At 53.4% G+C, this 27,132-nt stretch overlaps 1 protein-coding gene across 1 annotated transcript; it reads right to left on the reverse strand.

Annotated features, from left to right (window-relative positions):
- Nucleotides 1-333: 333 nt before the first annotated feature.
- CDHR1 (cadherin related family member 1) lies at nt 334-21,362 on the reverse strand. The gene is made up of 17 exons (XM_024742505.1): nt 21,196-21,362; nt 20,574-20,669; nt 19,662-19,807; nt 18,792-18,842; nt 17,565-17,654; nt 16,229-16,315; nt 14,782-14,898; nt 13,538-13,681; nt 12,089-12,167; nt 10,719-10,819; nt 7,884-8,087; nt 7,222-7,374; nt 5,452-5,616; nt 4,985-5,052; nt 4,238-4,466; nt 3,325-3,582; nt 334-2,671 (listed from the first exon to the last, which is right to left on the reverse strand). The coding sequence occupies exons 1-17, from the start codon at nt 21,248-21,250 to the stop codon at nt 2,114-2,116; spliced, it is 2,601 nt and encodes an 866-aa protein (XP_024598273.1). The 5' UTR covers nt 21,251-21,362; the 3' UTR covers nt 334-2,113.
- Between the last annotated feature and the right edge of the window lie 5,770 nt (nt 21,363-27,132).

The raw sequence follows: 27,132 nt of genomic DNA on the forward strand, positions 1-27,132 counted from the left end.
TAATTTTAGCTGCAGTTGCCATTCCTCCCCAAGCAGCCCTGCTGAGGTGTGTCCTGCTCATCCAGGCTCTGATAAGCCACACTCAGGTAGACAAGCCCCACAGGCGTGTTGCTGTTACAGATGTATGCGTGGCAAGTTGAACAAAATTTTGCAGCCCCCCACAGTCGGATCTGGGGGTCGGGGGATGGATCTGTCAAAGGAGCCAGGCAGCAGGCTGAGCTTGGCTGTCGGGACAGTTGGTCTGTACAAGTCAGCTAACACTGATGCTAAGCAGGCAGCCAGAGGTCAGCTTGGCTTTTGGTTAACAGATTTTATTTACCATTTACAAAAGAGGTTAACTGCATGCAAGTCGTAAGGGCGCTGCATTGCCTATGGAGGGCAAACGTGATCCAGCACAGCCCTGTCCTGAAACCTGTACCTGTTTGTTCAGTCTGGGCTCCTGGCTTGTTAGAGCCCAACCCTTAATACAGCTTGGGTTGTGGACTGCAGAAACCCTGGCAAGAAGCCTGCACACTGGCACATCTGAGTAACACACCTTCAAACACCAACTCAAAAATCAAGAAAACCACATGTGCATGTAATCTGTTTAAATAAAATCACGGACATATTCTAGAGAGGTTATTAGTGAGTGGAGCGAAACACAAAGAATTGTTCCGTTTCTCTCTCTGGGCACACGTTTAGACTTCCTCTTGGCAGATTTCCTTAAAGTCAGACGGAACTTCTTTGCATTAATAGAGGCCTGCATGTCGTCTCTGCTGGAGGCCGTGGTCACAAGCTGATGAGGTGTGCCCCAGCTACACAAACATGCTGAGGGGCCGGGAGCCCTCAAATGAGCTCCCTGCCGCCAAACTGCTATGTGGCCTCTGGCAATCAGTCCTCTAGGGAACTCATTTTCGTCATCTTGGCAAAACGGAGCCTTGGCTGGATGTGCTGCCCGGCTCTGGTCCTCTCTGACAATGGCTGTCCTGGGCTGCACAGGGGATGTAGTTGGGGGGTGGGGGGTGGGGAGGGAGGAGACATGGAAGGGAAGCTATGCCATCACCCAGCTCGGGCTGTGGTGGATCAGTGGCAGTGCCCTCACCCAGCACAGCGCCTCCTGGGGGGTGCTTGGAAGAATAGCTGAGGGGCTCCCAATACTTTGTGGAAGAGCTGCACCCCAGAGAACTGGGCTGCGGAAAAATACTTTGCATTTGTGCTGCTTTGCACTTGGTTAAAGCCCCTGTCGCTACTACTTGTTTTGATCCTCGCCCCAGACCCATGAATGAGGCAGATTCACTTTCTTCATTTTCCAGATGAGAAAGAGCAGAGCAGGGAGTTTAAACAGCTTTCCCAAGGTGACAGCATGTGAGTAGAAGAGCTGGATAAAAATGGAAGTCTCCCCAGATCTCAGCCCTGCACTGTCTCTTCAAGGACTTCTGGTGGGACAGCTCCTAAGGGGACTTGATGCTTTTCCGGATTATCTCTAGGGCTGCCAGCGTGGCTCCAGCTATTTCTGGGACCAGGGCAGGCCCATGTGGGCATAGCAGGGGCCCACAGTCTCTGCCCAGACACCGTCCTCCACCTTCCAATGGCTTTTAGGCACAGGTCCACAGTCAGCGTGAGTTTTCGGTGCATCTTTGCCCTCCCCTGCTGCATTTGGTCTCCTACAGCCTGCAAGGTTCGCTGACCCTCAACCTTAGTCAGCACTGAACCCCCTTTATCTGCTCCTGTTCTTAGCTGAAGATTTCAGGATCCAGGTTCTAGTTGACCTTGTCACATGTGGCCAGGGCCCTGCTCCTGGACTGAGAAAGCTGGGGCCCCAGCAGGACCCAAGAGACACTGTGAGATCTGGGGTTGGTGAGTAGAAGACATAGATCTGGCTCCTCGTCAACTCCCAGCCTCTGCAGAACAGGCAGCATCGAAGCTGTGCCGAGGATCTGGGTGACGGGAAAGTATTTGCCAATTGCATCCATAACCAGAGAAAGAAATTCCTCGCCCAAGGCACCGTCCTGAGCCCTGGATATGGGGGTTACACCATTGCATAAAACAGGGGTGACCCTAAGGGGCAGAGCTGGGGAGTATGGCCCAAGCAGCTGGGCAATCGGGTTGGGAGAGACGGACCACAGGACACGTTCTAGAAGTAAGCCTCGCTATGCACATTCTTCTTCTCAAACTTTTGCCTGAGCTCAGAGACCAGAGCTGACTGGACGGGTCTTCCCGCAGCCTTGTGTTTTGCCAAGGCCTTGGGTTTTGGTGATGGATGGGGTTGCTGAGGGGCGAGTGAGCCAGAGACTGTAGGCACCATCCAATGGGCTGGTCCCATGCTGGGTGCCACGCTGGGTGGTGGAGGGGGAGCGGGGACTTTGGGGGGCGGTGCACTTCCCAGGCTGTTGTTGTTGCAGTTCTCATTGGGAGGATCCTCTCTGAGCACAAACTTGTCAGCGGCCTTGGTCCTTCTGAACTTGAGCCACTTGATGCCGGCGGTGCGGGGTGCAGGGCTGGGCCGCTTGCGGAGCACACGCCGCACCGGCAGGACCTTGTTGGACTTCTTGTTGCGCCAGAAGGTGGCGGTGGAGATGAGGACGGTTATGGCCACAATAATGGCCATGATGCCGGCCAGCACACCCACGGCCTTCATGGGGTTGTCTTTGGTCTGCATCAGGAAGGCAGCCATGGGGTTTCGGGACAGCATCTGGAAGAAAGATGCATTCGGCTGCTCCTGCCTTGTCCCCGGAGGACAGAGCAGGGGTCGTAAGCCTGATGGTTTTTAAGCTTTCTGGGGTCAGGCATCCCTTGGAGAATCTGCTGAGCACTATGGGCTTCATTGCAGAAAAAATGCACACAGAGAAAACACAATGCATGCACCTCTGCAGAAAAATGCACACAGAGAGAGCAAGATGCAAGCACCTCTTCTGGATGAAGAACTCCTGCATTAGTGCTACTGCTTTCCTTTGATTGGGGGGAGTGTGTGTCACGTTTGCCCAAGTGCATTAGGAACCTCTTAAGTGATGACTTCCTGCCAGACCCTGAACTGAGAACTACACATAATGATTTTACTTCTGCCTTTCGACACCCATGTGAAGGAGGCATCATTAGTCCCATTTTACAGAAAGGGAGTGGAGGCTTAGCAAAGTCCAAAGTCACACCATCACAAAGTGTTGAAACTAGGATTTCGAGCTGACTTCAAAGCCTGTGTGTTTGATGGCACAGGTGGTCTTCAAGAGAATTGGGTGGGTGTCTTTGGAGGAAGGTGGTCTTTCTCCCTCTGGCCATGTTGCAGCGAGGTCTGAGCTGGCCCTCTGGCCCTCCCCCCCACTCCCCCGCAGATCACGGCTCCGTACCCACCTCAGTGTCTATGATGTCAATCTTGAGTAAGGCCGTGGTGCTGAAGGATGGGGAGCCGCGGTCCTTGGCCTGCACCTCTAGTGACCACGTGTGGTCCCCGCTGGGTGTGATGTTGTGCAGGGCATCCAGGGAGCGGATGGAGTTCTTGAGCCGGATCTCCCCCGTGTGTGTATCGATGTCGAACACGTTGGCTGGCTCTGCGTGGGTGATGGAATAGTCCACCAGGTTGTTGGGCTCCTCTGCGTCCTGGTCTGTGGCCTGTGCACAGAGAGGGACAGACAGAGCTGGGCTTCGAGGGCGATACTTGTGTACCCTGGCTCAACCAACACGTCATATAGAGCTGGCTGGGCTGAAGGGAAATGGTCCTAATCCTATTTGAGTGAATGGAGCTGGGAGAGGAATTGAATGAGCCAGGGTGGGTCTGCGCTTGGCTCTCTCTGTGTGTTGTAGCAATTCATTCTCAGAACAAGTCTAGGCAGTCCAGTATTGTCAAAAAACAAAAGCCTGGAGGCGGAGTGACTTGTCTAAGGATGGAGAGGTAGAAGGAGGGGAGCTGGGATCCAGAGTCAAGTCTGTTGGGTTCCAGGGTTCATGCTTTTTCCGTATCGGGAAGGCAGTACAGCAGGGAAAGCGGTGCTGTAAAGGCAGGCAGACCAGCTGTGTGAACTCAGGCAAACCAAACATGCAACCTGCCTGAGCCTTAATTTTTTTTTATGTGTAAAGTGGCAAAAATATCTTCTTTCTCAGAGGTTACTTCTGGGTTGAGGTGGGGATGACGGTATATAAAGTACCTTAAAAACCCTTGCTTATTTCAGGAATCCAGTATATTTTAAAAGAAATTCTTATGCTACAGTGCCGCCTGCAGTTGCAGGGACAAGACTTTTACGGGACCTCAGCTACCTTCGAAGCCCACCTCAATTTTCACTGGGGTCCCCAGCACCATTGTCTTCTCCTGGACGCGCTTTCCAAACTGGGGGTAGTGGTCATTGACATCCAGCAGCGTGACGAACACCTCGGCTAGGCTGTACCTGCCCTCCATGTCCTCTGCCTTCACGTAGAAGTTGTACCTGGCAGTGTCCTCGGCGTCCAGGCTGGCCCAGGGCTGGGTGTAGATGATCCCAGAGGATGGGTGGATCAGGAAGCTGTTGGGCACAGACAGCGCAGGCAAGGGTGTACACAAGCACACTCACGTACATGCGTGTACACTCACAGAGGTGCACACACGCCTGCGGTAAGGAGCCGCCTACAGGAAGGGGCGGTAATGCACCAGGCCGCTTCCCCAAGGCATCCCGAAGGACCACCCTCCTACGTAGCAGTCTTACCAATGTAGAACTTAACCCAAGTCACAGCCCTTCCCTCTCCTCCCGCGACCTGCCCCTTCCTAGCCCAGCACTGCTTGCCTGGCCCCCAAGGCCACGAGCCCCAGCTCCAGGCCATAACGATGTCCCTTCTGCTCTCAGACTCACCTCACCTGGTGGGTCCCCACACCTCGACGCCAGGCTCTCTACAGCTCCCCTCCATTCCTTGTGCCCAGGCTCGCCTCCCCGACCCAGGTCCTGCTCTTCCCAGGCTCCTCCTGCCTTTAGCACAGATCCTCCTCCACCCTCAGCCTCCCAAATCCCTTGCCTGAGGTCCTGTCCGGGATTCTGGATCTACTCACAGGTCTGCCCCGGATCCATAGATGGAGTATTTGACTTCACCCCAGGGACCTGTGTCTGGATCGACGGCCTGGAAGAGAGAAAGCTCCCGGTGGCCCCTGCCCCTTTGTCAGGGCATGTTGGCAGCTCTTGCTTTCAATGGCAAAACAAGGATTTGGGGGGTTTGCCCAGCTGGGGAGAAACTGATCTGGAGCCCTGCTCTGGAGCCCTAGTTTCGCCCCAGGAGATCTCAAGTATTGGAGGAACCAGATCTGGAAGGCCTTGTATTTCTCATTATATGTCCTCATTATAGTCCTGTGAGGTGCTGTTATTCCCACTGTATGGAAGAAACTGAGGCTCAGAGAGGGCAGGTAGCTTGTCTAAGAACACAGCCAGTGAGTGTGGGCTTCGCGATTCAAACTGGAGCCCCAGTTTGTCTGACTTCACAAGGCCCCCTTCACCCCCAGTCCCTGGGTCAGCCCCAACCCACTGTGACAGCCAACACGTTGGAGCCCCCTGGGGCATTCTCGGGGATCCTGGCAATGTAGTAGTGGGAGGTGAACTTGGGGACATTGTCATTGGTGTCCAGGAGCTGGATCACGATGTCCGCTGTGGAGCTGAACTTCTCTGGGGTGTTCACTTCGATGGCCAGGAGCTGGGGAAGGAAGGAAAAGGAGGACTTGTCTGGGTGGCAGTCGCTCTGCAGAGAGCCTGCCACGTCCCGTCTCAGTACCATCCCTGCCTTGTCTCCCGTTTTCTCAGCAGCCAGCCAGCTATGCCTGCCCCCACCTGCAGGGGGCACCTCTAAGGCACACATCATTTCCCTCCCCACTGACTGCAATGCCCGTTTCCTTATGGTTGCCATTTGCATTGGGACCAATTTCTTTTGCTCCACTGATTTGCATATTCCTTTGTTTTAAACTTCCATTAAAAAAACTATTTTGCTTCATAATATACTTTAATATCTGTTAGAGTAAGTTCCTGCCTCATATTCTTTTTACCTGAATTTCCTGACTATTCAGGTTTATTTCTCCAGATAAAAACCAGTATAATTGTGTCAAGCCCCCTCCCTCCTCCCCTAAGGAAATTCTGGGTAAGACTTAATTGAGGTGGTGTGATTCTTTATTAATTGACGAGAATTTGCATTTTTAAACAGGTGTGTCTTTATATTTCTTGCCTTCTTTATGTCCTTTTGTTAAATTTGTGCATTTTTTGTCATTTAGAGGCTGCATATTTGTTATGGTAATTCCTAGAAATTTTATCTGTTAGTTGTCACTGTACAAGTGCTCTCTTATTCCATTATTCTCATTGCTGTTTTTTGTACGTAGGAAAACGATTAGGTTTTGTGTATCAACTTTATAATCAAACATATTAGCAACTTTGCTGTGTCTAACAGTTTTTCGATCATTTCTTTTAGATTTTTCTAAGCAAACAATCACATCATCTAAAATAATGATGATAATAATAATTTTTATCTCTTCCTTTCTAATGTTTGTACCTTTTGTTTCCTTTTTTTATCCAGGAATAATGTTATTCTAGGAATAGTGTTAAAGAATAGTGGTGAGAGCAGTTATCCACGTTTTGTTCCTGACTTCATAGAATGCTTTTAGAATTTCACTTTTATCGACTGACTGATTGATTGAAGTATAGTTGCTTTACAATGTTGTGTAGAATTTCACTTTTAAACACGATGCTAGCTATCGGTGTCTATGCATTTATAATCATAAATAATTAAAACAATTTAAAAAATACCAACAAAGTATTTTTCCTTTTTATTAATATAAATTATATATTTATGTATAATATGCATTATTTATTTATGTTTATCATTTTAAATAATTACAAGTACAAAGGAGTATATTTTTCATCTCCTGCTAAAGTTTTTAACAGAATAGGTGACATATGTCAAATGTGTATGAGAAAACATCTATCCTGAGGATCAAATAGTTTTCTTCTCTCAATCTATTCACACGGCACATTGTATTGGTAGTTTTTCTTTGGACACCCCTCCATGCACTCCTGGGGACAGTCGTAGTTGAGAAGCGGGAGCTCAGTGAGGCTGTGTGCAGTATGAGAAGGGTCTTGTGTCGTGATTCTTCTTCTCCCTTTTCCACTTACTCCTCGAAGCAGCAGGAGGGGCAGAGAAACTGAGAGGAAAGGAGCAGGGCCAGGAGGGGCAGAGTGTGACAAGGGACCCCTTAGGAATGAATCTAGGTGCTGCTGTGACCCCCCATTCAGGGTAGTGCAAAGCATCACCTACCTTGAAGGTTAACACTTTGAACTTTTCAAAGTCAATGGTGGCTGAGTTCTCTACAACGATCGTCACTTGGGCTTCATTCAGGACCGTCTGGGGGACCACTCGGAAGATGCCCCCGGGTCCCACCAGCCGCAGGTTGAATTTGGCATTGGCTCCCTGGACAACAGTTTGGAGAAAGGAAACAGGGAAGATGGATGAGAACAGAAACTCATTAGATAGTCGCGCTGTGCAAGGAGCCTTCACGTGCCCTTGACCCCGGGAGGTGAGTATTATTACTTCTTTCTATAGGGGAGGTGATGAAGAATCAGAAGGGTCGAGCAGACTATGAAGACTCAGCAAGGAAACAAGCACAGAAAGCCTAGCCCTGAGCCGGGCACAGGAGGCCACAGGCCACATCTGCAAAGTCTGGAGGGTCAGACGCAGAGGTGCTTGCATTTGACTGGCTTTTTCCTCTTAATTGATTGTGAATATATTTAGGCCAAGCAGCTGGTCTTTGATTATCTACCCTCCCTCCTCTCTCTCTTGGTTACCCACTCTTGCGTCATTCATTTTGTGACTCTCCAGGCCCCTGTGAACATCAGCAGGAAAGGCTCATGCGGGCTCAGCTTTGGGACTTGGTCCCATGTGGTTTGCAGGAAGACAGAGTCGAGGGCAGGACCACATACCTGGTCTGAGTCATTGACGGTGATCTTGAGGCCCCGCAGGATCTCCCCCTGGGGCGGGTGCTCATACATGGACAGCTCAAATCTGTTCTGGGGTCCACTCTCTCCATAGAATGTCGGTGGATGGTTGTTGAGGTCCACGATCCGGATGGTGACAGGGGCCATGGCCTGGGCAGCTGGGGTCCCTGCAGAGCTGACCTCAGTCACCTGGGGTGGGGACAGGTGGCTATGGCTGTGTGGCAGGCTGATTCCAAGATGGCCCCAATGATCCCTGCCTCCTGGTATTCGTGCCCTTATGTAATCTCCTCTTTTTCAGTGTGGCCTGGCCTAGTGACCTGCTTCAAGCTGATAGAATATGGCAGAGGTGATGAGATATCACTTAGTGATTAGGTCACTAATTTGTGATTAGATTAATCTAATCACTGATAAGTGATTAGATTAGGTCATAACTTCTATCTTCTAGATAGATAGAAGATATCTATCTATATCTATCTTTTGCTGGCTTGGATGAAGCAAACAGCTGTGTTGAAGAGGCCTGTGTTCCTAGGAACTAATGGTGATGTCTAGCCAACAGCCAGCAAGGAACAGAGGTTCTTAGTCTGACAGCCCATGAGGTACTAAATCCTGCCAATAACCATGTGAGCTTGGACGCTAACCCTCCTCCAGTTGGGCCTTCAGATGAGAACCCAGTCCTGGCTGAAAATTTGTTGGCAGCTACGTGAGAGACCTTGAAACTAAGGACCCAGCTAAGCTGACTCTACTCCTGACTCACAAACTGCAAGATACAAATGTGTGTTGTCTTAAGACACTACATTTGTGGTGATATGTTACAACAGTCATAGGAAACTAGTATAGGGCTATTACTTGTCCCGTTTTTCAGATGAGGCAAGAGGAGGGAGGCAGTCACCTGGGGTCACACAGCTGGACTAGGAAGAAGGTAGATGTGTCTGATTCCTTAGGCAGTGCTCTCTCCACCTCACCGCACTGCCCTCTCTTTGCAGCCAGATGTGGGTTCAAACCCTAGCTTTACCATGTTCTGCACTCGTGTCCACTTGCCCAGGGGGAGGCTGCAGGGAGAGGAGGTGTGGCGATGCAGCAGTGGATGACAAATACAGGCTGCAAAGCCAGGGCCAAGAGTCCACAAGCACCTCAGGAACGGGTGGCAAACACCATGTGAGGCCCTGCAAGGGCTTCTTTCCGCTCTCCTATAAGCATGTCTGGTATTACCTATCCTCAAATGACCCTCCCTGGCCTCTACTCCATCACACACTAGCTGCTTCCTAACTCTTCTTTGGTAGAAGCTTGTGCCCTCTGCCCCCTTTCCTCCCATTCAATGCTCAGCCCGTCCCCAACTCAGATACTTCACACTGACTTCCATGCTGCAGGTGGCACTGCCCGCTCCCCCTCCCCCTTCCAAGTGTGCTGTCCCCTTGGCTAAAGTGGCTCCACTTTGCAGGTTGGACTTGACCCCTGGTCTCTCCTTCCCTGGCATCTCCCTCTTCCTCACTCTTATCCTGGGGTGCTCCCGCAGTGGCCTTCTGAGCTGGTGGCTCCTCTCTCCCCCCAGCCCTCCTCTGGGTGGCCTCATGCCCTCCCCTCCTTTCACAGCTACCTGTATGTTGATGCTGTCTGCCCTGAAGTCCAAACCTGTTACCCTCAAGTTTGGATGTTTCAACTTGAATGTCCCCGAGGCACCAGAATGCCTCATGCCCATCCTACTCAACTTGCCTTCTCACCTGTGTTTGTGATGGCATGGTACCACCCTAGATGCATCCCTCCCTCTCCTTTCCCCCACCCTTCACGGCCCCATTCTGTGGAATCTCATTCACAGTTTGCCGTTTGTCCATTTTCACCGTTCCGCCTCCGCTCATCCCCACGGCCCCTCGGCATCTGTCACCTGGGCTGATGGCTTTGCTTCCCTACCTCTCATCCACTTCCCTCCAAACCCAAGCTGGGACCAGTGCTCTCAAACGTCAGGCTGAGACTGGTGCCAGAATCACCTGGGAGCTCAAAACACGCAGAATCCTGGGTTTCCCCCAGGCATACTAAATACCCATCCTCAGGAGTGTGTCCTGGAAATCTTTTTTTTTCCAAGCTCTCTGATTTTGGGAATCCCACTGGTCTAGTGAGCAGTCAGAGTGAGCTTTTAACAAGACACTAATTCTGCTCAAACCTTTCCATGGCTCTTCCCTGCTCTTGGGCAGGACTAGGTACATAGTTTGCAGGCCCAGTGAAAAATGAAAATAGGGGGCCCCTTGAGAATTTCAAGACAGCAAGAGCAGAGCATTAAGCCCAGCATGGGACCCTTCTAACTGTGGCTCCTGTGTCATCTCACAGGTTGCATGGCCGCAAAGCTGGCCCTGTTGCAGGGAAAACCCATGCCTCGTATTCAAGGCCTTTGCTCCTCCGGCACCACCTGGGCTCCAACCGTTTCTCCTTTACGTGCTGCCTGTGGACTCTTGGCTCCGGTTCCACCTGACCCCTCATTGCGCCCCTGCTACATCATGTTCTCTCACCTCCAGCCTCGGCTCATTGGGCTTTCCTAGCTTTGCAAGGCCTCCGCCTGCCCCACCCTGAACAGTGCTCCCCAACACCAGTCTCCACTTGCTGGGTCCTACCCATGTTCATGGCATCGCTGCTTCCATCCTTCCTTCTCCTGCCTCATCACAGCTCCCCTCGCCAGGTACTACCTCTTGTAGGTGCTCCTTGAAGCAACATCTAGATCCTTCCTCCCTAGATCCTGCGAGCCCTGGGGGGTAAAGGGGCAGCCCAGGTCTCATCACCTTTGGAACCTTCCAGGGCCGAAGGGTGGGGAACGCCAAGCTCGTGGGAGGGTACCTGTACATGCAGCTCATACACCGCTCTCCGGAGCTGGGCAGGGCTCTGGGTGATGGAGATTGCTCCAGACGTCTCATTAATTTCAAAGGCTCCATCACTGCCTGTCACAGAAGACAGATGTGCCCTGCAGTTCTGAACAAGGCCACACGGTGGCGCAGGGTGCCATACGTTCCTCAGACGCTATCTCATTCAAGTCTCCCCTATTATCATCTGTGTCTTGCCAATGAGGAAACTGAGTCTCAGAGGGGCTAAGTAACTTATCTAAGGTTACACAGTGAGTGCAGAACTGGGACTCAAGCTCACTACTTTCTGGCTCCCAGATGCTCTAGTATTTTGCTTCGTGTGTGTGTGTGTGTGTGTGTGGTAGAAAGAGAAAGGAGAAATAAAGAGGTATAGAGGAAGGGAGATGGGAGGTGGAGAGAAGGAGAGAAAATAATGGAGGGAAGAAAGGAAAAGACTGGAAGGGGAGGAGTAGAGGGAGATGCAAGAAGACAGGAGAGGAGATGGTGTGGTGTGGGCACTCGGTAGGTGTTTGAAGGATTGCAGTGGTGGAGGGGAGGGAAGGCAGTCAGAGGTCTGCATGCCTGGGGAGAGATGCCTGTGTGTGATAGTGGACACATCTGCACGTGTGTGAGCTGCTGGAAGGGGAGTGTGTACCAGGCATGTTCCAGGGACAGGGTCAGAGGAGGTGATGGTGTCTGAGTGAGAGTATAGAGATGTGTGCATGTCTGGGACCAGGTACGAGGTGTGGTGGTCCCCTGGAGGGGACCAGCTACTGAGGGCTCAAGAGCCCTCCCCAGGGCTGGCTTCTCCTGCTCAGTTGCTGCCCAGCTGTGGAAAGAGCCAGCAGACTTAGGTTCAAACCCAATGGGAACTTGGGATAATTTAGCTTCTCTGAGCCTCAGTTTTCTCACCCATGTACAGGGCTAGTACTAGGCACACGCAAAATCATCAATGCATTTAATTCACTGAATTCAACTCTATGCTCTAGGCCAAAACATTTAAAAGAATGAGAAAAACACATGGCAATTTAAAGAGTATAAGAAATCTTGCCACCCCTTCCCATTAACGAGGTATGCCCAGGAGCCTGTGGGAACATGAATTGGCACCACCTGTGCCGCTTTCGGTATCCAGCCCCCAGCCCCTCCCTGCCCAATGCGTCTCTCCCTGTTGCTGGACATAATGAGAAGCAGGGACCAAAGGAGACGCCCAAGGAGACGTGCCGCCTCCTGCAGGGACCCAGCCACTCTTCTCCACGCATCCTGTGCTTCTGGCCTATAGATGAGGAAACTGGGATCTGGAGAGGTTGGATCTCACTCTGGTTACCCAACGAGTTGTAGCTGCAGCCCAGCAGCGAGCCCCAGACTCACCGTTCACGAGGCTGTAGAGAACACGGTTGGGTTTGCCGCGATCTCCATCCATGGCGACGACGGTCAGGACCTCTGAGCCCTTGGGGGGAACAAGGATTTTACCCTGTGGCCCTGGGAGGCCGTTTGAAGGCTTTGGGAAGTTGCCCCACCTGACAAGCCCTGCTCGATCCTGGCCTGCCACCCCCTCCTGGTCTCCCTACTCAGGCCCGTCTCCCCGGAGGCCTATTCGTCCTCATGGCAGCTTCCTGACTGTCCTCTCCCCCAGCCCTGGCACCTCCTTCCCGCTTAGCTCCTCAGCAGGACCGTCTGGGCCTCGCCCTGCTCTGACCTGCAGCCCCCATGCGAGCAGCCCGGCCTTTCTCTCTCCCTCATTCTGTGCCCTTCTGCACCACTCAGCTGCCAGCATCTGAAAAGGTGATGTCTTAGCTTGGGCCCAGAACATGAGTAGTGCTCAGTAAGTGTTTTCATTGTTGTATAAAGTTGGGAATTATCAGAATCCGGGGAAGTGAAAATTGAGAATGCAATTCCATTCCACAGAGAGTTCTTGAGCCGTGGCCATGGGAGGTGTGGCTGGGGGGGCACATAAACACATGGGCTCACCCCAAGGAGGGGCGTGCCCGTGGAGGGGCGTGCTGGGTGTAGGAGCAGACATCAACCAAAGATGTCGGCGAAAGCAGTGCCTGGGCTGAGCCAAGAAGGGCAGGAAGCGTTAGGCCCATGGGCACGTGTCCAGCAGAAGGAAAAGGGTGCAGTGGTGAGAGGGCTGGGCTGAGTAGAGGATGGTGGGGCCTCCGGGGTGGAGGGGAGGCCGGCCCCTAGATGCCAGGCCCAGGACTGGAACCTGAGAGTTCAAAACACAAAACACAGGGGTGGCGGAGGGGCGGGGGCGGGAAGGAGGGACGGAGACTGTGCTGAAGTGGGAGGAAGCTGAGGCCAGCCTTCCATCTGGGCCCACGTGTGATGTCCGACAAGGGGTGTGGTGATTCGGCAGCAAACTGTGGGAGAACTACCGGTTTGAGGGGCCCCAGGCTATACAGGCTTAGAGGGAGGGAAGCGAAAGGCACCTCACCTCCTGTACGAGGTGGAGGAAAGGGCCACTTAAACCAAATCATCAGCTCTCTTCCCAGCCTCTCTTCTCAGCCCTTTTGAAGGGCTGACATGTGCAGCCGGGCTGGCGTAAGCTTGAGTGAGTGAAGAGATGCCTGGCATAGCCTGGGCACCCGGTACGTGCTCCACACACAAGCCGCCGCTTCTTCCCAGGCCTACTTCCCCACGCAAAACGACCTGTTTGTGGCCTGAGTGAGGGGTCCAGAGCCGGCCTCCACATGAGCTGAGGCTCGCGAGTCCGGGTCGAGCCCAGCCATCCAGCAGGGGGATCCTCGGGCAGCACGAAGGACAGGGCAGGAGGTGTCCGGAGGTGACACTGGGCTGAGGGGCGCAGCCACCCACCGGAAGGGTGTCCTGGTACACATAGCCGTAGTAGGGCGTGCCCACGAAGACAGGGGCCATGTCCTGCACGTCCTCCACATTGACTGTGACCGTGGTGGTGGCCGAGAGCACCACGCTGGCCCCTCGCAGCCTCCCTCCGCCATCCTGGGGAAGGGTCGGAGAGGGAAGAGAGGTTGGGCTCTGGAGTTGAGCAGACTCCCACAGAATCCGGCTCCTGTCACTTAGTGGCTGCCCTCCCTGATTTCCGTTCGCTTCCGTGTCACCTGGAGATAATTTTGCCCTCATACGGGTGTTAGGAAAATTAAATGAGATGATGCAAGAAGGTCTTCAATCAGTGCCTGCTATGCAGTAGGCGCTCATAGGCATTCCTTTGGAAAGAGGGTTAGGTTTCTCTCCAGGGAAATCATGTCTGATCAGTAGCAGAGGAGGAGGGGGTCAGAGCCAAATCCCCTCTCCCAGCCCGGAGCCAAGCCTCAAACACTCCTGAGGACCTGCTAAGAGCATGATGTGGACCCGCGCCTGAGCGTGTATAATGGAGCTGTGCGCCCACCAAGCCAGCCCTCGTGGAGTGGCTGGCAGGCAGGCCCGGCACGAGCCTCCTGGCGCAGACTGAGGGGGATGCCCTGTAGCCAATATGTGACCAGCAGGGGCCTTCCTGGAAAAGAAAATGGGGGTCTTAGAGGGACGGCTGGGGCTTCCTGACCTCAGGAAAGAGCAGCCGCTTTGGCCGAGCACCTGCTGAGTTGCAGATCCCATGTCACACGCTTTAGAAGTATGAGGAGCTTAGTGAAGTCTCGGGGTGGGCAGATGAGAAAACTGAGGCTCAGAGAGGGTAACCGGTCACACAGAGAGGAAGAGGAGGGTGAGCAAGCCCGGGCAGAGAAACAGAGGTGCCCAGAGGCCAGGTTGTGTGGATGTGAGGGCCATGAGTCTCCAGGCACGGCCACCTGCGCCTACAGAGGAGAGCCAGGCCTGTCAGTCCTGAGGGGGCGTATGCCCTCTCCCAGGAGGGAATATGCCCTCTCTGGCTCAGAAACACCAGCCTCCCTGGGGAATATGTCCATGTCTGGGCAGGCTCCACGCATTAGAGATTCCGAGCGGCTGCACCCCATCCCCTCCCCCATCGTACCTTCTGCCCCGAACTGCCCCCCAATTGTAGAACCTAGCTGCTCCAATCCAAGGGCAGCTTCCCCTGACGGAGGCTGAGGAGAGCCCAGGTGCTGCCATTCCTCCCTCTCTATTACCTTGGCAACCACAGCAATGAAGTGGGCCGGGGCCTTCTCGTAGTCCAGGGTGGCCCCAGCCTGGAGGCGCAGAACACCACTGTGGCGGTCCACAGAAAACTTGGTGCAGTGTGGATTCTGTAAAGAGCGAGGGGCGGGCTGGGCCTTGGGGAGGGACCCAGGTCCCTCACCTGCTCTGCTTCCTGAAAGGGGGTCTTCACCGTCCTCCCTTCATCACACGAACTCTGGTCTCAGGGCTGAGGTGCACACTTCAGGGCACTCAGTCTTCCCGGCCCCCAGGGCCCCGCTTCCTAGGGCTCTGGGCTTCCCCTCCCTCTCCCTCAGTCCAGCAAAGACGTTCCCTTGCAGCAGGGCCTCAGCCCTTTTCTCAGCTCAGCTAGAAAACAACGGGGCCCAGCTCGGGGCTAAGCTCTGGCCTGGAGTTTTCCAGCAGGCAGAAATGTCAGCAGAGTGCTCTAACCTAGAGGAGGTGAGGGCTGAAAGCCATAGTGACAGAGAGAGCCTTCGGGATCTTCCAACCCCTCCATTAAGTGACTGTGGGTCAGTCAGCAGCATCTGGGTAGGGGGTTGGGGCAGTCAGATGGGGACAGGAGACAATCCTCAATCTGAAGAGGGGTGACTGTGTGTCAGGAGCTGTTGTTGGAGCTTGACACGTATTTAATCCTCACAACTATCCAATGAGGATGCGCCTTCAACTTGCCCATTTTACGCACGAGGAAGCTGAGCTGGCAAAGTCATACAATGATGGAAGCCCCATGCGTGGGAAGTGGTGGAGTCTTTTCAGAACCCGTGGAGCCCAGGGGCTTTCTCCAGAAGCTGTGTCTCTAGCCACTGAGCTATACTGCCTTGAAAATGGTGAGAGCAAGTGATTAACTGTGGAGAGCAGAGAAGATGCTGCAGAAACAGCAGCCATGGGAAGGAGGGCAGTGGGTTCCGGAGGAGTCCAGGGAAAGGCAGGAGGTGTGGGGAGGGGTCTCCGCCTTTGACAGGGTGGGATGGATGGACAAGGGTAGGGTGGAGGTGTCACAGCTCTGCTCATTCTGAGAGTTGCCCCTTCTGCCTTTTTTCCTATTGACACTTCTAGGCTCAGACAAGTTTCTTTTACTTTGTGTGTGTGCAAAGTGCCCAGGCCATCTTCTGGGGGAGGGGTTGGTGGGGGGAGAGCTGAGGGTCCTGAGATCTGGGGAGAGGGAGGCAGGTCAACTCAGAGGGAGCCAGGATGGGCCAGTCAGGGGAAGATGGCTTCCTCTCAGGCCAGTCTTAGGTCCCCACCTATTCATCCCACGCCTGCATTTACTGAGACCTCTTTGGGTGGGATGCACCATCTCTGACAATCTTTGGGAATAGTTGAGGCACTGACCTAAGGGCTTTAGTGATGGAGATGGGGGCTGTCCAGGTGTCCCTGCTAGCCCAGGCCTCTGGTTATTTCCTGTGTGTCCCACCTTACCTTCAGGAAGTAGGTGACACTCCCTCCAGAACCTGTGTCCCTGTCCACTGCACGGACCTTGGCGATACTGCTCCCGGCAGGTGTGTCCTGAGGGGTCACAGCCACAGAAGGTCAGTCCCAGGGGCAGTGACAGATGCTCAGGGAACTGGGGTCTGGGGGCACGGAAAGGTGGAGTCCGGGAAGTGAGGGGTGAAAAAGAGGTGAAAGGTGGTGATTGACCTAGGGAGCATCCAATAGGAGGAGGGGCCTTGATGGAGGAGACACACTGGAGTCAGAGCGGGGTCAGGAAAGGGCAGAGGAAAGGAGGAACAAACAGACATCCTCCCCCTGAGAACGGCTCCAAATAGACAAAGGCTTTAAATATGAAGTGACTGTAAACAGTTAACAAACACAGACATATTCCGTATCACCAGTTTAGAGCCAGCGCAAATATCTTTCTCCTACTGAATTAGCGGACATTTAAAACTCCCAGAATGGCCAGTGTCGGCCAGGAACCAGGAGACAAACCCCTTCTCACATCCTAGGGGAAAGGCAAACAGGTGTCATTCTGGAAAATCAATCTGGCAACACCTCACAGGTGCCCAGGCTTTGACCCAGCGATTTCAAATCATTCCAATTAGAGAAAGGAACTTTTATGCTCAGAGTTTGTTGTTTGATGTTTCTTATGACGGCAAAAACTTAAAGTATCTTTAATATCCAAACATAAAGGAACAGTTCAGTAAATGCTGGAATATGCACTCAAGGAAAGCTATTAAAATCTTAGTTACCACAACTTTACAATTACTGAGGAAAATTCTTATGTTATAAATTCAGTGAAAAGTAGAATACAGAAAACATATGTTTAGTATAGTCACAACTATGTAAAATAAAGAGAAAGCAAGAACCTATGATCATGAAAATGATGAGGAGGAAATACACCCAAATTTAACAATGTTGTCTCAAGCTGGAGGGATTAAGGGTGGTTTCTGAAACTCTTTTTTCCCTACTTTTCTGTACAATTCACATTTTCACAATAAGAGTACATTATAGGGAATTCCCTGATGGTCCAGTGGTTAGGACTCGGCATTTTCACTGCAGGGGGCGAGGGTGCCCCCCAAAAAAGGAAGCGCATTATAATTCTAATGGAAAATGGTCAATGAACATTCCTTTGGAATAAAAATGTGAGGGGCTGGCAACAGAGGTGGCAGGAGGACACAGAGGGGAGGGGTCTCCAGAGGGTAGTGAGTGATGGAGAGGGCTCTTCACTCCAATGCCTGGTCCCCTTGGCCAGGTCACAGGGCAGCCCAGAGGCCTGGGGCGGGAGTGCATCGACCCTGCCTGGTGGCCCCTTGCTCACCTCGGGAACCTGGACAATGTAGGGCTCCTGGATGAACCTGGGTGCCTCGTCATTGGCATCAGTCACCAGGATAGTGACTTTTTCCGCCACCTGAGAAGGGGCAAAGGGGACAGGTGTTGGAGCATTGAGACCTTCCAGGTGATAAAGGGACAATGGCCTCTAACACCCTAGGTGTATGTCTCTGCCCCCTCCTTCCCCCTCCCTTCCCCTCCCTCCCTCCTTCCTTCCCTCTTTTATTCATTCATGCAGCCCATACTGTTAAGGAACTACTCGGTGCCAAGCACTGTGCTCCATGCTGGAGACAGAAGACACAGTCTGACGGTATGAATTTTGCAGGGTGGAGTGGTGGGCAAATAGCAACATATGAAAGAACAGTCGTGATGTCATTCAGGGCAGCAACCACAACAGGCTGGGCGCTGGGGGCTGGGGCCTGCACCACATGACTCTGAGGGTACCGTGTGCCCCAGCCTAGGCAAAGGCACCAGTTTAGGGGGCTACATCCAGAGGCCCAGAGAAGAGGCATCTGACCCAGCCTGCGGTGGATGACAGCAGGGAGGCCTCACAGAGGTGTGAGAAGTAAGGTCTGCAGCACTTTGTCAGGTGAGCGGGAAAGAGGAGGAAGGTGTGTCAGGAAGAAGCAGCAACACGGGCAAAGGCATAGTGAAGCACATACGTGGGTTCAGAGCGCAGAAGCAGATTTAGGGCTACACGGCTGGTGGGGTGAATGTGGGAGAGAAGGCGGGTGAGTCTGACGGTGCTCTGAATGGCAGTGTGAAGCTTGGATTCCACCCTGAGGGCAGTGGGGGCCAGCTGCTAGCGCTTTCTGAGCTGGGATCTGTGGCCAGGTCTTGTGCTGCACAGTGATGGCTCCAGATGTGGATTGAGGTCGGGGAGCCTTGGAGGGACGGGAGCCCCCAGGATTATCCGGGAAGCAGTGGTGAGGGCTGGGTGAAAGTGGCAGCTATGGGGAAGGAGGGGAGGAAGGAGGGGTCGGGTGCCCAGGTGTTCAGCTTGGGTGATGGTGCAGAGCCAAGAGCCAGGCGGGAGGAGATGGATGGGCAAGCAGGTTTGAGGAGATACTGCTTGAGGAATGTGGGTGTGCTCTCTCTCCCTTCCTTCCCCTCTCTCCTATGAGCATGTTGGGGCAGATCTTGCTGGACCTCAGCTTGGGTTTGCTGGAAGCCCTGCCCCGCGTGCGGCCAGGGGCTGGCTGGAGTGCGTACTCACCAGATTCAGGCCGTCAGAAATGCTGACAATAGCTTCAATCTCGTCCTCCCTCTGTGAAGCACAAGGACGAAGTGTCCAGGAGTCTGAGGCACCATAGGGACCCCTGGAGGCTGGGTGCATCAGAGGAGGCCCGGGCATTTCAAGGGAGCCCTGGAGCAGGGCGGAGTGGCTGAAAGCTGCCTCTGACCATGCTTGAGACCTTATTTTGGGGCTTGGCCCATCAGGGGTTCTCATAAACCCAGAGGGTGGAGGTGCCAACAGAAAATGCACCCCTGTCAGAATGAGAGATGCTAACAAGTGTGCTGGAGGACCCAGGAAGAGGTTATTAATCCATTTAAAAATTTTCCTCTTTTTGCCCCTTATCTCTCCCTTGACTCTCCATATTCTACAGCTCCTCAGAGGTCCAGGTCTGTGGTGTCTCAAGCTCTCCCCTTGACATGGTGGGTGTCGAGGTCCCCACGTCCCGTAGGGTGACAGGGAGGGGAGAACAGTTTCACCTCCTCTGCTGTGTCCCCCAGCTGTCTCCGGGACCCACCCTTTCCTTTCTCTGCACTGGTGGAGTCTGCCATTGGATCAGAGCTGGCAGCATCCCGCGGCCGAGGTCCAGGTACCTGGTCCACCAGCCTGGTGTGGGATCTCACGAGGGAAACACAGCCCATGCCCTGTCACCCGCAGGTTCAGAGGGCACAGAGGGGAGGAGTCTTACCAAACTCAGAGCCGCTTTCTAAACCAGTCTTTCCGGCCCTGATCTGCTGGCTGAGTTTTCTGTGATTTATGGGAGCTCTCCAAGGATGCTCTCTAGGGCACTTTCCCACCCACAGAGGTCTGTCTACATGCCTGGCAGGCAATGTTCCTGGCAGGTCCCCATACCTCTCTGTCCAGCTCTTCAATCAGGGTTATGTTTCCAAAATTGGGGTCAACCGAAAAGACACTTCTAGCGCTGGGGTCAAAGCTGATGTGGTAGGAGACGGGGTCTCCCTCGGGGTCTGTTCCATTCAGGGTGTACACATGAGAGCCTGGAAAGAGACAGCTGAGCACTCACTGCTGGCCCCATCCCGGCTGGCTGCTTCCTACTCTTTTTCTTTATTCTCCACGACTATCAGATGGCTGTTAGTACCTGCCACTTTACAGATTGTAGTCTAGAATACAGATTACAGAGGGCTTCAGGGCTGCTGGGTCTACCTCTAGGGTCTCTGCCTGGAAATGACTCCTGTCCCAGGAACCAAGACTGGGGATGCGGGATGAGGGAAAAGGGAGGAGCCTTAAGGTGGAGGGGTGACCCACGCGCAGCACTGTTCCCCATGCTTGGATTATTCAGGGAATTCTGAGCAGGTGCTTCCTTTACACTGCAGTGGTCCTTTTGCTCAGGGTTCCCAGACCAGGTGATGGAGAGGAAGTGTGAACCTCCCTCCTTCTCCGGCTCCTCTCCCTGCAGATGCCACTGAGTTCATTGTTCTGGGGCCATTTTAAAGCCTAGAGCCCTGGGGCTCTGGCACATTAGTACTTTGCTCAAGGTCACGCAGTGGGTAAAGGCCCCAGCGCTGAGGACTGCCGCCTGCCCCTGGGGCCGGCCCTGTCTCTGGGCTCGGCACCTGGGTCTCCAGGACTGGCCTAGTAGCTTAGGTGTCCACGGCCGCCGTGCCCTCCTTTCCTGCAACTGCCCCGGGGAATTCAGAGCGCTAACAGGATGTCCCGGGAGTCACGGGTTCGGTCTCTATGTCCAGGGGAACGTGGGCTGCCCCTCCGGGAGACCTAAGTGGGGCAGACGCCAGGCGTACTCACCCACAGGAGTGTCCTCCGGGAGGCTGAAGAGGGCCATGTTTCCGTTGGTGCTGCCCACCCCGTTGTCGAAAAAGTAGGGGGCGAAGTTGGCCTGGGCTAGGAAGAGAATACAGAACAGAGGACACCCGAACACGCGCAGGGACAGCTCGGCACCGGCGTGGTCGCGCGTCTGGCCCACGCGCGGGCAGGCGAGGGCTCCCGTCCCAGAGCCCAGCGCGCCCACCGGGGCCCACGGCCACCTCCTCCCGTGGGCTCCGGCTGGGCTCGGCTTGTCAGGGACACGCACCATCTGGGCGTTTGGAACTCAGGCAGCGGCCAGTCTCAGCCCCATCAATGGGCAGACTAGGAAACCTCGCCGAGAGAGGGGCAGTGCCCTGGTCAAGGTCACACGGGGAGTGGAAACACCCTCCCACAGCCCTCGGGGCAGCTGCCAAACCTCCGACTGTGCTTCTGAAGAAGCGGAGAGCAGCGAGAATCCCCCTTCCCCAGTCCGTGTCCCCGTCCCCCATCCCGAGCCCCACTCTGGAAGTGAACGGTCCAGAACTGTCCCTGGGTCCACCCGGCTGGCGCCAGCACCCACCCCTCGTCCCTACCGGGGCCCGCGGGGCCTGCGGCCACTCACCCAGGCGGAGGAACAGCAGCCCCAGGGCCAGGACGGCCCGCAGGCCGCGCCCCATGTCTCCGCGGGCGGGTCTTGTTGCTCCCCGCAGCCGAGGCCGGGCGTCGGAGCACGGAGCATGCCCTGGGCCCGCGACGAGTGCAGAGCCGGGGTGGGGGTGGGGTGGGGGCGGCGGCGGGAGGCGGGCGTGGGCGGGAGCGCCGAAAGGTGCGGAGGGCGCTAAGCGGATGACACGGCTCGGATCGGCGCCGCTGGAGCGCTCCCGCCCGCAGCGGAACGAGACCAATTAATGGGTGCAGAGCTGAGGCGACCCGCTCCCAGCAGCGGGCGGGGGTGGGGGGCGGGAGGGCATTCCTCTGTGCTACCGCGACCTCTGGCCCCAGGTCTGGAGCGCAGGAGCCAAGGGGACCCCAGGGCCGCAGGGCACTGGAAAACTGGGACTTTTTCCGGGTCTGCAAATCCTGGTAGGGCTGGGCTCCACTGGAGTTCTCCCTTCTTATGAACTTCCTCTGTGACTGTCAGGGAGTTTGCCACTCTCTTTGAGGCTGACTGTAAAACAGCGGCAGGGCAAGGGCGCAACCTCAGCGCGGAAGGATCCCTCCCACTAGTCTCTAGGAGAAATGAGGGCGGGGCAGAAAGGGGGTGGGTGGGCTCTGGGAAGGGCATGGCCTGAAAAATCCAAATCGACTCCAGGGATGTGTCCCTGAAGGCTTTGGGGGTGAGATTTGCGGTTGGGAAAGGGGCAGATGGTGAGGGTTTATCAGGACCACCTCTCTGAGATCTCAACCCATTCCTGTTCTGCACCCCCCAGGCCACGCTAGCTCTCCCAGAGGGTCCGATTACTAGTCTGGTCACTAGTGGGGGTCCACGTGTGTGGTGGACGGCAGAGAGGGCCTTCAAGTCTCTAGTCAGGTGGAAGGCAGAGATTGCCAGGCAGCAGGCTAGCCTCCCTCCCCATCTGCAGTGCCCACTTGTGACCATGGAGAAGCAGCAGACCCACGCACGCCTTGCAGGGAAGGGCGAACTGTTTGAAAGCAGATTCAAGCCCCGTGATGGGACAGACTTGCTAACAGAGCTGGCCAACACAGGTATGGACTGTCCCAGGAGGGGTGAGCTTCCTGTCCCTGGAAGACGCTTAGGCAAGCGAGGCGCTGCTATGGGGGCCCCGGGTGCTGACAGCTGGGAGAAACACTTAAGCTCAGGAGCCTTCCTGGTTGCTGATAAGTTTCCCTGGGCTGGACCTTCACTTTCTTGCTCAGACACCAGCATCTGGTTGAAGAAGCAGCCTGTTCTCCTTATATTCACAGGGTGTACAGGGCGGACACTTCAGGCCCGAGCTTGGTCACTCTCAAGGATATCCTTGGCAGGGTGTGGCCACAGACAGAGAAGACCCCTTTATGTGCTCCCCAGAGAGGCTGGGGTCCCAACATTTCCTCCCCAAGCGCGTTCCCAGGAGTAGAGCATCCCCCATCCCCCAGGCCAGTCCCCCTCCATCTACTGTTAGCAAGAGTTAGGGATTCAGGCCAAGGGGAAGATGAGTGAGCAGTCCCAGAGTGTTTGGCAATTTTCAGGCCCAATTAACCAAAACCCTTCATGTTGAATCCCCTCGGGCTTGGCCCTATCACTGAAAAGGTGCACTTTAGTTATTTTTTGAAAAGATATAACAGTTATTTTTATTTTATTTTATTTATTGAAGTATAGTTGATGTACAATATTACATAAGTTACAGGTGTACAATATAGTGATTCAAAATGTTTAGAGGTTATACTCCATTTATAGTTATTATAAAGTATTAGCTACTTTCCCTGTCTTGTATAATATATCCTTGTAGCTTATTTTATACTTAATAGTTCGTACCTCTTAATTCCTTACCCCTACATTGCCCCTCTCCCCTCCCCTCGCCCCACTGGTAACCACTAGTTTGTTCTCCGTATCTGTGAGTCTGCTGGAAAGATGCACTTTAACTTGCACAGACATTCCTGCATCTTTCGTGTTACAAAATGCTGGGACAAAGCTAGGGCAAGCATTCCCTGTGTTCTACACAGAGATGAGGAGACTGCGGCTCTCTGTAGATCACCCAGTGAGCTGGAGGCACAGACAGGGTTTCCTGGGGCAAGTGTCAGTGTGCTGAGAAAAGCCAGCTCTCCCTGTGTCCCATCTGCCCATCTCCTCACCAGTGGTTGTGGTGCTTTTGACTTCTTTCTCCTCAGTTCACTCAGTCAACAGACTTGTACTGGAAAGGGATAGAGAAGGAGTACCCCACATGCCGTGTGTGTGCGTGTGTGTGTGTGTGTGTGTGTGTGTGTGTGTGTGTGTGGTGTGATTGTCCCTGCTTTCGAAAGGAAGAAGTTAAAGCACAGAAAGGGTAAGTCACTTGCCCAGACTCACACAGCCAGAGAGGGAAAGAGTCTGGATGCACACCCAGTTTGGCCTGGCTGTAAAAATAGTTGAAACTCTTTCCATGGTAGAGGAAGATGACCGTGGAGCTCCTGAAGCTTCAGCTCCTGAGCCCCTTTCTCACACGTCCTTCCAGAGCCCTAATTTTGTATTTGTAGTTTATATTCTTCTGTCCCCCTTCAGTTGTACAGGTTCAGATCTGCTATAGTGACTAGTGGCCTGGTTTGCCTGGGACTGAGGGGATTTCCGGGGTACAGGACTTTCAATGCTAAAACCATTAAAGTTTGACTTAAACGGGAATGAGTTAGTCACTCTAGACCGGCCCCTGTCCTCAAACAAAGCATCTGAGAACCTAGGAAAACAGCAGCTCTTTATGGAGGTTCTCACCATGGACCCTGATCTTGACTTTGTGGTGCTGAGGGTCTGGAAACTGCCTGGAGGGCTCAGTTTCTCATAGCTGGGAAGGAAAGTCCCACCTGCCATGAGACATGGGGCTTGGCCCTCACTCAAAGACCCCGGGCAGTCTCGGGCACACCTGTCACCTTATCCTCCACGGGCCCATCACCCCTGCATGGTGACAAGCTCCCTCTCCCCTGGGCCTCCTCACCATGGCACCTGCAGCGAAATACCAACTCAGGTCATCTCTAGGTCAGGTTCTGAGAGCTCTTCCTCAGGTAGATGTAAAACAGCTGGTCCCGCTGTTAGTAAGTGGGAATTCGAGTGCCAGCTGCCAGACTGGACATGCACGTGTGTTCTAGCCCCATGTGCCAGCATGTCACCCCAGGCTCTTGTGACCTCTTTGATCATATCTGATCTGAGCGTGCTAACCCGCGGTGCCTTTGCCCACATACCTGCGCGCACATTCACACAGCTGCCTGAAAACACACGAGTTCTAGTCCTACTTGCAGACCCATTTGTGCACACATGCGTGCACAGCCAGCGGATCGCTCACGTCTCCTCATTTAAACACGCATGCCCAGGTCACATGTGTGCACCTGCACTAGGGGAGGTTGGGCAAGGAGCGCTCTCAGCTCTTTCTGTTGCTTTCGGGCTCATGTTCCTAACGACTCTGATCTAGGAGGGGGAAAGGGTTGGTCCCCAGCACCCTGCTACTGCCCCAGCTGTCTGGGATGAGACCGTCTGGCAGACTAACGTCTGCCCTGGAACTTGGCATCCTGAGCTGTTCTGTTCAGTTGCCAAGTTCCAACAAGATGACTGCTCGTGACAGGGAAGCCACGGTCCAGGTTGGGATTTGGTACTGAGCATGAAGGCATAGGGTCAGAGGATGTACCTTCTCTGGACACGACTGTGAGGTCCCACCTATCCCAGCCCAGGTGAGGTCCTGAGGACTGTCCTCTACAGGTCTGGGTCAGGTATACCCACCTGGCTGGAATTTGGGAGTCTCTCCCTACAGCAATGTGCTCTGTGGGGCTGAGGAGTCCTGGACATTATCTACTTTGAAACGTGGCCACTCTCTGTCCCCTTGCTGTGTCCAGGCCAGGTATAAGGTGGCTGCCTCAGTGTCCTTTGACATGGGGATGGCATTCTTCCTCTTATCTAAGACCCGACTTGTTCCCCTAACTGAGAGACTCTGCAGGAATCTGGGGCTGCCACCTATTCCCCCAGTCTCCATCTAGCTGGAACTAGTACCCGCTTGCTGGGATTCCTGTGTCTTAATGCTGGCTCTTGGTCACTGTGGCATTCACACGGGTGGGCAGAAACTCCAGTCCTGGCGTTGCCTGTTTTCACCCTGTAGCAGTCTTCTTTGCTCTCTCAGCCTGCCAGATGGCTGAGCCTGGGTAGGGGATATTCCCAAGAATGTCTTCTCCTCCAGAGAGTTGTATGCTTCTGTCCCCAGACAGAACTGGTCCTTACTTGGGACCTTGACAGGGCCCTTAAAAGAATTTAGTGCTGTAATCTGTCTGCTTTGGTGTCTCCCCCAGAGTGCCGTGAATCGTTTAGGGGAGAGACCATGTTTCATGCATAGGTTGCTTCAGTATCCACATAGGTCCTGTCCCACAATAGATCCTTGATGAGCAGCTGTTGACTCACTGAATGATGACTGAATAAATGAATGAACGAAGAGACACCTGACAGTGTCATAAGTCTTGGTTCCTGGTCCTGGTCAACAGCTGACCCTCTTCAGGCCTTTGACATTCTCCCTCCCCCTCCACGCATCCATAAATGGGTAGGCTGAAGTAGCCAAAGGGTATACACTGAAATGCCTGCTGAGCCAGGCAGGATGTGGAAAAGTGTGAAATGGCTGAGGGAAGGGCAATAGGGAGTGGTGGGAACTACTGCACACGTGTAAGCGTCCATATCTATAGCGTATTTAAACATTGAGTTGAACAAGTGAAATGGTGGCATTTTGATGTGGAAAAGGTCTGACATCTTGTAATTTGATAAATTCCACCCTCTGGTTCATACTTTGCAAATCCTGAGGGTCAGGGCAGTTTGACAGATTAAACAGCGGATGAACCAAAGACCTCTTCCAGTGATGGAGCTGTTGATAACAAGCCTGCCACCTGCCCCTGGACCTGGCCACATGTTACCAGACTGCTTGTAAACAGGCAAGGTCCAACCACCACTTGGGAAACCAGACTAGATACCTAGACACACCCACATCCTAAAGGTTTTATGATGCTTCCACCACAGGGCAAGTGGCTCTGGAGTCAGTTGGAGGGAGTCACATGTGGGGTCCTGCGTGAACATTAACCAGCTGGGACTCTAGAAAGTGGTTTACCCTGGATAGTTGGCCCAGAGATAAGCTCAGAGATGAGTCAGCAGAGTGGGTGGGCACACAGGGCTGTAAAATGCATGTGGTTTCCAACAGGAGGTTCTGTGATAGCCGGGGATGGAGCTGGTCCCGGACGACCTAGTCTTTTTTTTTTTTTTTTAATTTTACTTTAATACATACATAATTTTATTGCAAAGATGTGATCAATAAAATGTTTTTCAAACACAAAAAGTATTACATTTGGATAACATTTTATGGGGAACTGGAACATAAATATAAGTTGTAAAAGAACAGTGTAGAATTACCGAATGTTAAAGAGCTCATTCATATAATTTTTTTTTGAATTTTATTTCATTTATTTTTTACACAGCATCCCTGTATAAAATTCTCCACCATCCCTGCCCACTACTTTCCCCCCTTGGTGTCCATACGTTTGTTCTCTACATCTGTGTCTCTGTTTCTGCCATGCAAACCGGTTCATCTGTATACCATTTTTCTAGGTTCTGCATATATGCATTAATATACGATATTTGTTTTTCTCTTTCTGACTTACTTCACTCTGTACCTGAAGACCTAGTCTTGAACGGGGGTGGAGAGGGGGAGAGTTCTGGATCCGTTTAGTTTGGTGGAAACAGATCTGGGATGACAGTTCGGCTTCTATTTCAGAGCCAGACATTTCTCATTTCCTCTCCCTAACAGCCCTCTGTGACAGGCAGTCTTGGCCTCATTTTCCAGATGGGGAACCTGAGACTCTGAGAGGTCGTCTGACCTCCCTGATGTCATACAATCAGCCATCACCTGAACCC

This window comes from Neophocaena asiaeorientalis, unplaced genomic scaffold, assembly GCF_003031525.2.
Source record: "Neophocaena asiaeorientalis asiaeorientalis breed wild unplaced genomic scaffold, Neophocaena_asiaeorientalis_V1.1 scaffold598, whole genome shotgun sequence".
Taxonomy (NCBI): Eukaryota; Metazoa; Chordata; class Mammalia; order Artiodactyla; family Phocoenidae; genus Neophocaena; species Neophocaena asiaeorientalis.